Source organism: Mirounga angustirostris, unplaced genomic scaffold (genome assembly GCF_029215605.1).
Source record: "Mirounga angustirostris isolate CCGP_5_RB_7025 unplaced genomic scaffold, mMirAng1.0.hap1 SCAF_11, whole genome shotgun sequence".
NCBI lineage: Eukaryota > Metazoa > Chordata > Mammalia > Carnivora > Phocidae > Mirounga > Mirounga angustirostris.
In genome coordinates, this window is record NW_026991719.1 from 1,089,029 (window position 1) to 1,100,465 (window position 11,437).

The 11,437-nt window shown below is 66.7% G+C and overlaps 1 protein-coding gene across 3 annotated transcripts; it reads left to right on the forward strand.

The window, feature by feature from the left end:
• Nucleotides 1–378: 378 nt before the first annotated feature.
• AKAP17A (A-kinase anchoring protein 17A) lies at nt 379–11,232 on the forward strand. Of its 3 annotated transcripts, none has more exons than XM_045873915.3 (5): nt 379–522; nt 3,503–4,280; nt 4,745–4,893; nt 7,819–8,059; nt 9,311–11,232. In XM_045873915.3, the coding sequence occupies exons 2-5, from the start codon at nt 3,519–3,521 to the stop codon at nt 10,268–10,270; spliced, it is 2,112 nt and encodes a 703-aa protein (XP_045729871.2). In that variant the 5' UTR covers nt 379–522; nt 3,503–3,518; the 3' UTR covers nt 10,271–11,232. The 3 variants fall into 3 exon arrangements, with proteins under 3 accessions (XP_045729871.2, XP_045729880.2, XP_045729861.2); XM_045873924.3 differs by having other exon boundaries at nt 410–669; XM_045873905.3 differs by having other exon boundaries at nt 410–575.
• Nucleotides 11,233–11,437: the final 205 nt, after the last annotated feature.

An 11,437-nucleotide genomic window follows, 5' to 3' on the forward strand; every position in this document is an offset into this window, starting at 1 on the left:
CATATTTTTATGGCATTCTACAGTATATTTAATTATGCTCCGCAAGCAGTATACGTAGTAAGTAAAAGTAACTAGTAGTAAATAAACGATTTCCTGCTCAACCATACGGCTATGTCGTATGTTGTGTGTGATCATAATAGTAATCGAGGCGGACGCACAGGCTCCGCACCTGCTTGGCTTAAGGCGGCCACGCGCACCCTGCAGCCCCAGGTGAGGCCTCCCGGACCCCGGGCACAGGTGGCGCGGCGGGGGGAGCCGCGCACGCGCAGTGCAAAGCCCGGGCCGGCCCTCCCCCCGCCCACTCGGGGGCCTCCCGGAAGTCCCGCCCGGGGGCGGGGCCAGACCCGGCCGACGAAACAGGGAGTCGCCGCGCGGCCGCTTCCGCGAGCACGAGAGCCGGAAGCGGAAGTGCGTCACAGGGGCGGGCGGCGGCGACGGCGGGTGGCGTCGGGGGCGCCTCCGGCGGACGGTGGCGGCGCCGGGCGGAGAGGCCGCGGCTGGCCGGGTCGTTGGGGGGCGGCGGTGAGCTCGGGCCTGAGCGGCGGTGGCCGGGGCGCGGGCGGAGCCCTGCGCCGGTGAGCGACACCCCGTGACCAGCTCTCCCCGCGAACCGGGCGGGGGGCTCCGGGACCCGGAGGCTGTGAGGGCCGGAGACTCCGAGGAGCCGGGGTGTGCGACGGCCGGGGGGCTCCGGGGGGCTCTGCGGGGCCGGGGGCGCTCGGGGGCGTCCGGGGTCTGCGAGGGCCGAGAGTTCGGGGGTCCGGGGGCACTGGGGGCCGGGAGGCCGGGGTCTTTGAGGGCCTGAGGGGTCTGGGGGGTCCGGGGTCTGAGAGGGCCGAGAGTTCGGGGGTCTGGGGGCCGGGGGGCCGGGGTCTTTGAGGGCCGGGGGGATCTGGGGCGTCCGGGGTCTGCGAGGGCCGAGAGTTCGGGGATCCGGGGGCACTGGGCCGGGGGGCCGGGGTCTGCGAGGACTGGGGGGGTCTCTGGGGGGTCCGAGGTCTGCGAGGGCCGAGAGTTCGGGGATCCGGGGGCACTGGGGGCCGGGGGGCCGGGGTCTGCGAGGGCCGGGGGGGTCTCTGGGGGTCCAAGGTCTGCGAGGGCCGGGGGGGCTCTGGGGTTCCGGGGTCTGCGGGGGAGGGGGCTCTGGGGGTCCGGGGTCTGCGAGGACTGGGGGGCTCTGGGGGTCCGGGGTCTGCGAGGACTGGGGGGCTCTGGGGGTCCGGGGTCTGCGAGGACTGGGGGGCTCTGGGGGTCCGGGGTCTGCGAGGACTGGGGGGGCTCTGGGGGTCCAAGGTCTGCGAGGACTAGGGGTTCTCTGGGGGGTCCGGGGTCTGCGAGGACTCGGGCGGCTCTGGGGGTCCAAGGTCTGCGAGGACTGGGGGGGCTCTGGGGGTCCGGGGTCTGCGAGGACTCTGGGGGCTCTGGGGGTTCAGGGTCTGCGAGGGCCGTGGGCTGGAAGGGTAGGGCCATGGAGTCTGCAGGGGCCGGGATTCCGTGGGGGACTGGGGACAACAGGGATACTGGGGGTGGGAGGAGGGGTCTTCAAGGGCGGAGGGATCAGGGGCTGCTGGGGAGACCAGGAGGGTCCTGGGGGGGCTGCTGCAGTGTCACAGAGGCTAGGGTGAAGGGGTGGGGACTGCGGTTGCCCCACGAGCTTGGGGAGGCCGGGGGTGCCAGGGTAGTTATGGGCACCGTGAGCAGAGGAGGAAACCGCGGAGGTCAGACCCCGGGGCCAGGGGCAGCTGGGAGGGGTTGGAGGGCATAGGGGCCGCGGGCTTGTCCCGGGGTGGCCTGGGGTACTAGGGGTAGCTGAGGGCATGGGGACCATGCTGGGGAGACAGGTAGCCAGGCCACCGGGGGATACTGCCCCGAGTCCGGCTCAGGCTCCCGTGTGGCCCTCGGCATCCTGGGGGGAGGTCTTGGGTCTCAGCCAGTGCCAGAGCCGCTCAACCCCCTAGACCGGGCCGGGGGGCTCGTATGACCTGCACCAGCCCCCAGTCTGGGGGGGGGCCCTCTCATCCCTAGACCGGGCCGGGGAGCTCTTCTGCCCTGCACCAGCCCCCTGTCTGGGGCCCCCCCACTCCCTAGACCAGGCTGGGGGGCTTTTCTGCCCTGCACCAGCCCCTTATGTTGAGGGCCCCCTTCATCTCCTAGACCAGGCGGGGGCTCTTCTGCCCTTCACCAGCCCCCTGTCTGGGGCCCCCCATTCCCTAGACCAGGCTGGGGGGCTTTTCTGCCCTGCACCAGCCCCCTGTCTGGGGCCCCCCATTCCCTAGACCAGGCTGGGGGGCTCTTCTGCCCTTCACCAGCCCCCTGTCTGGGGCCCCCCATTCCCTAGACCAGGCTGGGGGGCTTTTCTGCCCTGCACCAGCCCCCAGTCTGGGGGGGGCCCTCTCATCCCTAGACCGGGCCGGGGAGCTCTTCTGCCCTGCACCAGCCCCCTGTCTGGGGCCCCCCCACTCCCTAGACCAGGCTGGGGGGCTTTTCTGCCCTGCACCAGCCCCTTATGTTGAGGGCCCCCTTCATCTCCTAGACCAGGCGGGGGCTCTTCTGCCCTTCACCAGCCCCCTGTCTGGGGCCCCCCATTCCCTAGACCAGGCTGGGGGGCTTTTCTGCCCTGCACCAGCCCCCTGTCTGGGGCCCCCCATTCCCTAGACCAGGCTGGGGGGCTCTTCTGCCCTGTGCCAGCCCCCAGTCTGGGGGGGGGCCCTCTCATCCCCTAGACCGGGCCGGGGAGCTCTTCTGCCCTGCACCAGCCCCCTGTGTGGGGGTGTCTCCCGAGGCTGAGCTTCAGGGCATGATGGGAAGCCTCCCAGCAGCAGGTGGGTGGGTGGGGGAGGCAGCCACCTGTTTGGGTTCCTGCCCTGGCGCTGGGCTTTCCGGAAGTGCACCCTCGTCAGACCAGTAGGAGAGTCTTGCCTTAGAGAAGGCGGAGGAGGACAGGTACAGACGGGGAGCCCTGACTTTGCAAGAGCCCTTCTACTGTCTTGTCTTTACGGTGGATGCACAGGCTACGTGAGCCCACAGTGGAGTTGTTCACGTTGACGTTTTGGCCAGAAACTTCCTTCCTGTTTCCTTAGGGCCGCCTCCTGCGCAAACTCCCCCGGCGTCTGGAGCTGAGCTCCTTCCTGTCCGGAGGCTTCTGGCCTGCAGCCTCCCGGGGAGCCGGGCACCCCTCTCCTGCCTCTCCCCCCTGCCCGGGAGTGGGAGCCGTGGGCTGTGCTCGCTCCACGGCCCTGGGCGCGCTGCCCCTGGCGATCGGGTGCGGCTCAGCGCCCACGGAGCCTGGGGCACGACGCTCCACCTCGTAAACGCTTTCATCAGCCCCGTTTTCTTGTCTCTTTGACCCAGAAAATCCCCGCACAAAACATGGCCTCGGCAGGCGGTGGTGTTTAGTGAGCTAGAGACCCTTTTCTGTGGCGTGGCAGAGAGCACACGGGTTTGTCCTGTGCCGGGCGGTGCTCTGCGGCGCCCGCCCTGACCGCCCGTGTCTGTGTTCCAGGCCCAAGGCCCCGGCAATGGCAGCGGCTACCATAGTGCACGACACGTCGGAGGCGGTGGAGCTCTGCCCGCCGTACGGCCTGTACCTGAAGCCCATCACCAAGATGACCATCAGCGTGGCGCTCCCGCAGCTGAAGCAGCCCGGGAAGTCCATCTCCAACTGGGAGGTGATGGAGAGGCTGAAGGGCATGGTGCACAGTCACCAGTTCTCGACGCTGCGCATCTCCAAGAGCACCATGGACTTCATCCGCTTCGAGGGTGAGGTGGAGAACAAGAGCCTGGTCAAGTCCTTCCTGGCCTGCCTGGACGGCAAGACCATCAAGCTCAGCGGCTTCTCCGACATCCTCAAGGTGCGCGCCGCCGAGTTCAAGATCGACTTCCCCACCCGCCACGACTGGGACTCCTTCTTCCGCGACGCCAAGGACATGAACGAGACGCTGCCGGGGGAGCGGCCGGACACCATCCACCTGGAGGGCCTGCCCTGCAAGTGGTTCGCCCTCAAGGAGTCGGGCTCCGAGAAGCCCAGTGAGGAGGTTCTGGTCAAGGTGTTCGAGAAGTTCGGGGAGATCCGCAACGTGGACATCCCCATGCTGGACCCCTACCGGGAGGAGATGACTGGCCGCAACTTCCACACCTTCAGTTTCGGGGGACACTTGAACTTCGAGGCCTACGTGCAGTACCGCGAGTACGTGGGCTTCATACAGGCCATGAGCGCCCTGCGCGGGATGAAGCTCATGTACAAGGGTGAGGACGGCAAGGCCGTGGCCTGCAACATCAAGGTGAGCCCCCGCCCGGCCGCCTGCTCGGGCCCGTGTCAGAGTCGGGCGCAGGCCCCGTCAGGTGCTTGGTGCCGCGGGACAGCTGGCCGCCCTCGTTCGCGGAGCAGAGGCGCCATCGCGCAGGGGGACGGCGGGGCCCCGGTAGCGGGAGGGGACCCACCGTCTCGGGAAAGGTGACGTGCTCCCTTCCAGACAGACGGTGCGGGCCGGCCGTGTCTGTTGGTGCGCGCTCCCCGCTTGAGTCGCCACGCAGCTCACGGCTGAGCCCGGCCGCGGCTGTGTGTCCAGATGTGCCCGTGGGATCCGGGCCCCGTGTGTGTCCTGCGCGGGCCGCATCGAGCGCGGGCTTCTCCGGAGTGCGCGCGTTCCGTGCGGTCGGGCAGAGCCTGCCGCCCAGCGGGTGCCGCCTCGGTGGGAAGCGCGCTCGTGCGTCACTGTGCTCTGCGCTCTGTTTTCCCCGGAAGGTTTCCTTCGACTCCACCAAACACCTGAGCGACGCCTCCATTAAGAAACGGCAGCTCGAGAGGCAGAAGCTTCAGGAGCTGGAACAGCAGAGAGAAGAACAGAAGCGCCGAGAGAAGGAGGCCGAGGAGAGGCAGCGAGCGGAGGAACGGTGGGTGCGCAGACGCGCGGGCTCCGCACGGCCCGCCGGACGCCTGGGCACGCATGTGTGTCTGGGTGCGCGTGTGTCCTGGTGCATGTGTGCGTCTGTGTGCGTGTGTGCGCGCGCGCGCGTCTGGGTGCGCGTATGCGTCTGGGTGCGCGTGCGTCCGGGTGCTCATGCGTCCGGGTGCATGTGTGCGTCTGTGCGCGCGCGTCGGTGCGCGTGCGCGCGTCGGTGCGCGCGTCTGGGTGCGCGTATGCTCGGGGTGCGCGTGCGTCCGGGTGCATGTGTGCGTCTGGGTGCGCGCACGTGTGTGCACGCGCGCGTGCACGCGCCCCCGGAGTCCTGGGCCGCGCCTCCTGTGCCCTGGCCGTCGTGCGCTCAGCGCGGAGCTCCGTTAGGCACCTGGACCGGACCCCTGGCGAAGTCGGCCGCGTTCCAGTAGAAAGGGTTTCCGTTCCCAGGCGATCGTCCATTGCCTTTCGGGTCGCTCGGGGGCACGCCGGCTCCCCGTTCTTGCCCCCGTCGCTCTTCTGCCTGCCCCCTGCTGCTGGGGGCACCTGCCCCTGCCACGCAGAGGCGAAGGCGACCCTGGACTTAGAGTTCGCTGCAGGGTCCAGTTGTGGGGCAGCGGGTCCAGACGGCGTGCGTGGTTCCTGACCCGGCTCCGCGTTGTTCCCCGAGGAGGGGCGGCCGGCCGGCCGGCGCGTGCAGCCGGGCCGTGTGTGGCTGGGCCGTGGCTGGGGCCGGGCAGCGCACGCAGCCGCGGGAGCCGCAGGGCGAGGCAGACGGGTGGCGCGGAAGCGTGCGGGCCGCGGAGCGCTGCTGCGGAGGCCGCCTCGGGAGCCAGCGCTGGGGGTTCTACGGCGAGCGACCCCTCCCTGCGTCCGCTCGCTCCGGGGCCGCAGCGGGCAGGGCCGAGGTGCGGGGCCCCGGCGCCCGCGGGCAGCGAGCACGGCAGCCCGGCCCTTGTCCTGAGCGCCGACCGTGACCACGTGCCCCGGGCCCCCGCAGCCTCTCAGGACGCGCTGGGGGTTCTCGCCAGAGGCGCCGAGGCCTGGACGTCTACAGTCGGAGCGAGCGGGCGCTCGGCTTTGCGGGCGGGCCGCTCCGTCTGTGCGGGCTGGGAGCGCGCTGAGGACACACGGTTCCCTCTGCTGTGCCCGCGGGGGGCTGCCTGGGGCAAGGCCTGGGAGCGGAGGGGCCGGCTGTCCCCGCGGAGCCCGCTGCCGCCCGCGCGGCCCTTTCTCGGCCTGAGCTGCGGGCCGGCCCGGGCAGCGTGGGCGCCCGTCCTCGGTCACTGACGCGTGCTCATTTGGCTGCTTCGTGCCACGGAGGGGCGGCGCGTGGCTGGGGGCTGTCCGGCTCTGGCACGGGACAGGCCCCGGGCCTCCAGGTGCGCCTCTGCTCGGAGCTGTGCCTGCCTCCGGGGGCCCCCAAGCTGCCGGGACCCCTGGCTCTTTAGCTGCTGGGTCCTGGACTCCGGCTGTGGCGGGGCCTTCCCGCCGCGGCGCTCTGTGCGCAGCGAGGCCCTGCAGCTTTTCCCGCTGGCCAGTGCGAGCCCCCGGCCCCGGGCCTCCCCGGGCCTCCCTGGGGCCGCCAGGGCGTTTGTGTCCTTGTCCGTCCCCCCGGGTGCGAGGTCTGTGCGGCTCTGGCGTCAGCCCGGCCGGGTCGCTCTTCCGCAGCCTGTGGGCTTCCTGCCTGGGCTCAGGGGTCTCACCTCGTGCGTCCTGTCCCACCCAGGGCAGCTTTCAGTGTTTAACCACGTCGGGCGTTTATCCGACTAATTTTGAAGCCAAAGTGCGGGTGAGGGTGTCTGCGGAGACACACCCGTGGTTCTTGCACATTTTCTCTGGGGGGGTTTCTGTCTCTGCTGGTTGCGTTTCGATCCTCATCTTGGGGACCCCCCCCCATCAAAAACAATGGATTAATCTGTTGTGCTTGGTATGGGTTTACCTTAAAGAAAACCCACCGTCTGCAGGTGGTTTTTGTCTGGCCGCGTGACAGGGTTTCCCGTATGCGGGTACACACTCTCAGGGACCCCCGGTCCGCAGAAACACAGCCCGGGGCACGCCGTCCTTGGTTTTCTGTCACTGCGGGTTTGCGTTTTCTAGAATCTCCCACAAAGGGGATCACGAGGTACACAGTTTTCTGCGTTTAGTCTTTCCCTTAGCAAAGTGCTCCCAGAACCTTCCATGTGGCCGTGCACGTGTGTATTGCATTCCGTGCAGTGGCACCCCACGGCCTGTCTGCAGAGCCCCAGCGATGGGCGCCTTGTGCCCACCGGGAGACGCGTCAGCCTGGCCGGCGATGGGCGCTTTGTGCCCACCGGGAGACGCGTCAGCGTGGTCTGTACACTGAGTGGTTCTCAGCTGGCGGCCGTGTGCAGGGAGTTCACTGCCCGTGCCCCGCGGTGTCCGATGGGCTGGCGAGCCGGCGGGCTGTGGAGCATGTCCTGACGCTCCCATCCTCCCCCTGCACTTTCTCCCGGATACGAGTTCTGCTCTGTCCACTTGTGTGCCTCCTCCCTCGTGAGGCGGGAGCGCTGTGTGTCAGGGTCCCGGCTGGCGCTGTGGCAGGAGGTCCCCCGGGCCGCCGTTGGCCTCTCTACCTCTTGCTGTGTCTCGTTCAAACCCGAACTTTCTGTGTCAGCGAAAGCCACCCGTTCTTTTCTTCGTGTCTGCAAGTTCGTTAGCAAGACCCTCCCTCAGAAGGTTCTGAGAACCCTGTCAGTGTGCATCTCCCCGTGTCCAGTTGCTTGGGTTCAGCCGAAACCTGTTTTGGGGGATAAAGCATTAAAATGACCGCTCTCCTAAACAAGCTCCGATACCCGCCTCCTGCCCCCGGCTTAGCACTCCCACTTGGCCGCGGCCTGAGCGCTCAGCTGCGGCGCGCCGCCCGTGCTTAACAGAGCCCTTCGTGTATTTTGCGCAGGAAGCAGAAGGAGCTAGAGGAGCTGGAGAGAGAGAGGAAGCGAGAAGAGAAGCTGCGCAAGAGGGAGCAGAAACAGAGGGACCGCGAGTTCCGCCGGAACCAGAAGAAGCTGGAGAAGCTGCAGGCGGAGGAGCAGAAGAAGCTGCAGGAGAAGATCCGGCTGGAGGAGCGCAAACTGCTGCTGGCCCAGCGCAACCTGCAGTCCATCCGGCTCATCGCCGAGCTGCTGAGCAGAGCCAAGGTACGGCGGGTGGGCGTGGGTGCTCTCGTCCGGCAGCCCGGGCTGCGCCGTCTCCCGCCGCGGGCCGCCGTCTGCGCGTCTCTGACACGTGTGGCCAGCGTCACCGCCCCCGTCCCACAGCCGGTCGCAGCCACGGTCAAGAATGAGCGTTAGGACCGACGGGCGCGCTGTCAGCTGGTGGTGTACGTGGCCTTCCTGCCTCGCTCCAGGTTCTAGAATGTGCTGTTGTCTCGCGGAGCTGGGAGAACTCGGACTTAGCGTAGCGTGTGTTCACACCTCCCGGGCACGGTCCCGAGAGCCTTCAGGGAACTGGGGCGCAGGGTCCCCATTTGCCCCGGAGCGAGGGAGCGGCCGAGCTCACTGAGGGTCCCCTGGCCCCCGTGGCTCCCTTCCCGCCGCAGATGGCTCTGCCCAGGGCCGTCGGCACGGTGCGCTTTGTGCCGACCCCGCCAGCCAGCAGCCAGGGGCGGCGGGAGGGTAAGGGCTGAGCCTGCTGATAGAGAGGGGCCCTGCGGCGTCCCTGGGACCTCAGGGTGCACTCTGGAGCCTGGCTGGGCCGCGTTCCTCCTCCGCAGCCGTGGACCTGACAGGTCTCAGCCGGTGCTGTACGGATGAGCGCCTCAGTGCTGAGAGCCTCCTCGTTGCTCCCACCCGCTCCTTCCGGAGGCCCGACGGTAACTCCTGCGAGCCGGGGCCCGGGGACACACGGGGACCTCGCCCGGCACTCCTTGTGCTTGGGCAGGCCGCGTGCCCCCGCGGAGTCAGGCGCGGGGCGACCCCATAACCTGTTGTCTAATTACAGTTGTGATAAGTCCCCGGGAAGGAGACTGGCAGGCGCGCTGAGACGTGGCAGCTCAGCTCTTGTTTCATGGTGAATATTGAAGACGCTAACCCAGCCTAGGCCCCGCACATCCCGCGGCGGCCACGGCAGCGTATGTCCGCCTCGTAATCTCAGCTCCCTGTTGCTGGTGACCGCTTGCGACCTCACGGCAGGCCCCGTGTGCGCCTCGGAGGGGCCAGGCCCCACCCGAAATGCCCGCCCCCGGGCTGTGCCACGTAGCTTGGCCACGGGGTTTCCTGCTCGCTCGGACGCATGACGGCCCGGGCGTGGTAGGGACGGGCGGGCCGCACTCCGGCCGGAGCGTCCAATCGGTACCCCCCACGCCTCGGGGCATCTACAGACCCAGCGCCTACTCGGAGCGTGCAGGGGGCACGGAGGTACATGCCTGCGCCTTCCCCTTTGTGCTGCAGGCAGTGAAACTGCAGGAGCAGGAGCGGAAGGAGGAGACGCTGCGGCTGCAGCAGCTGGAGGAGAGGCGGCGGCTGCAGGAGGCCGAGCTGCGGCGCGTGGAGGAGGAGAAGGAGCGGGCCCTGGGGCTGCAGCGCAAGGAGAGGGAGCTGCGGGAGCGCCTGCTGAGCATCCTGCTGAGCAAGAAGGCCGACGACCCACACGCGCAGGATGAGCTCGGGGTCTCCCACGCGGACCTGCTGCAGCCCGTGCTGGATATCCTGCAGACCGTGTCGGCCAGCTGCGTGGGCGCTGCCTCCCTGCATCCCCTTGTGGGCCAGCCCCGCCCCAGCACCCCGAAGGAGACCCCGCCCCGGCCGGAGACCGACAGCACGCCGAAAAGTGTGAACGGGAGCGTGGCCGAGGGGGCCCAGTGCAAGGAGAGCCTGAATTCTCGCCTCGCCGCCGCAGGTGACAGCTCCCCTGACAAGAGGTGCCCCAGCGTCCTCTCCTGCATTCCCGACAACAACCAGCAGCCCAAGGGCTTGCCCGCCGCCGCCGCCGCCGCCTGTGACCAGAGCGCGCCCAGAAAGGACATGCGTTCTGAGCAAGACAAGTGCAACCGCGAGCCCAGCGGGGGCCGGGGCCGGGCCAGCGGGGGCCGGGGGGAGGACGACAGACACAAGCGAGAGAGGAGCCGGCCGCGGCGGGCTGGCAGTCGGGAGGACGGGAGGCAGGGACGGAAGGAGCGGCGGCAGCACAAGAAGCACTCACGCCAGGACGACAGCCCCCAGCGGCGGAGCGTGAGCCCCGACCACGGCCGGTCCCGGAGATCCCACAGCAGAGAGCGGTCCAGCCGGAGGGAGAGGAGCCGAGACCGCAGGGGCGGCTCGGGCAGGAAGCGTAGCCACCACGGCCACGGTGACCGAGACAGGTCACGCTCAGGGTCCCCCAGCCGGCACCGCAGCGCCTGGAACAGGTAATGCAGGGCGTCCCCCCACGCGGCCGCCCAGCGGAGAGCAGGACGCGTGGGCTTCCTGGCTCCTCTCCCGCCCCGCCTCCGCAGAGCACACCGCCAAGGAGCCACCCACGCAGGAGGGCCACGCGTGACGATTCTCCCTTCGTTAACATCTGGCGGCCTTTCTGTTCCGAACGTGTAGTCCTCCATCGCTAGCTTTAGTTTTCCCTTAAAACTGTTGATCCGATAGCTTTAATGTCACCAATTCGCTCTGAATCAGGAAAAACGCACTGGCCGGCGGCGCTGAGAAGTGCACGGCCACCACGTACATGCAGGCGGAGCAGCATTTCTGTCCCTTTTAGGGACACCCCCACGTATGCTGACTTCACGGGAGGCTCGTTGCACGTCGGGGACAGATTGTCAGAATGGACAGCCGTGGTCCCACAGGGCCCTGAAAATTTGAAAAAGCCTTGCCCTGGTGGGGTTTTTTTTCCTTTTCCTTTTGTAATTTTAACCGATGATTGGGAAGCGCACTTGGCAGGATGCCAGTAGAACCCAGTGGTCGTGGCACGTTACGTCACGCGTGGAGACGGTGCAAGTCCTTAAGGTCGAAACTCAGACGTGCTGTCTTCTTAAGGTGTCCGCGCGTGGGGGGTGCTCCAGCATGGGCTGACGCTCCTCACTTCGGAAACATTCACGTTACAAACTGGTGATTACGCATTAAAAAAAAAGATTGGTTAAAAGCTTTGGTTTCTAGTCAAGGTTAGCGTGTGTGGTTTTTTTAAGAAGCTGTTTTGCTAAATTATTTTTACTTGGAACGTTTCAAACAGATTTAAGGCTAAAAACTTGTTAAATTTTATAATCATTTGCTTCTCCAAGTGAAGCTCAAGAAATACTTAAAAATAGCTGTAATGTTTGCGTTAGGAAAGATGGTGTTTATTCCAGTTTGCATTTTTTGTGAAATAAAATCTTTTTCCAATGAACTAATATTTTCCATACTTTTTTTTGTTTGTTTAAGCTTTTTGGGCTGTGTTACTGAACTGAGCCTAGTTTGAAGCTGATAGAAATCACTCGCTTTATTTAGAACCGCTGATAGGCAACGATGGATTTCACAGTGCAGTTGTTATTGTAAAATAACCTCGTGAAGGAGAATCCTGGGTTCTAAAAGCATTCGATTTGTTTACTGAGCACA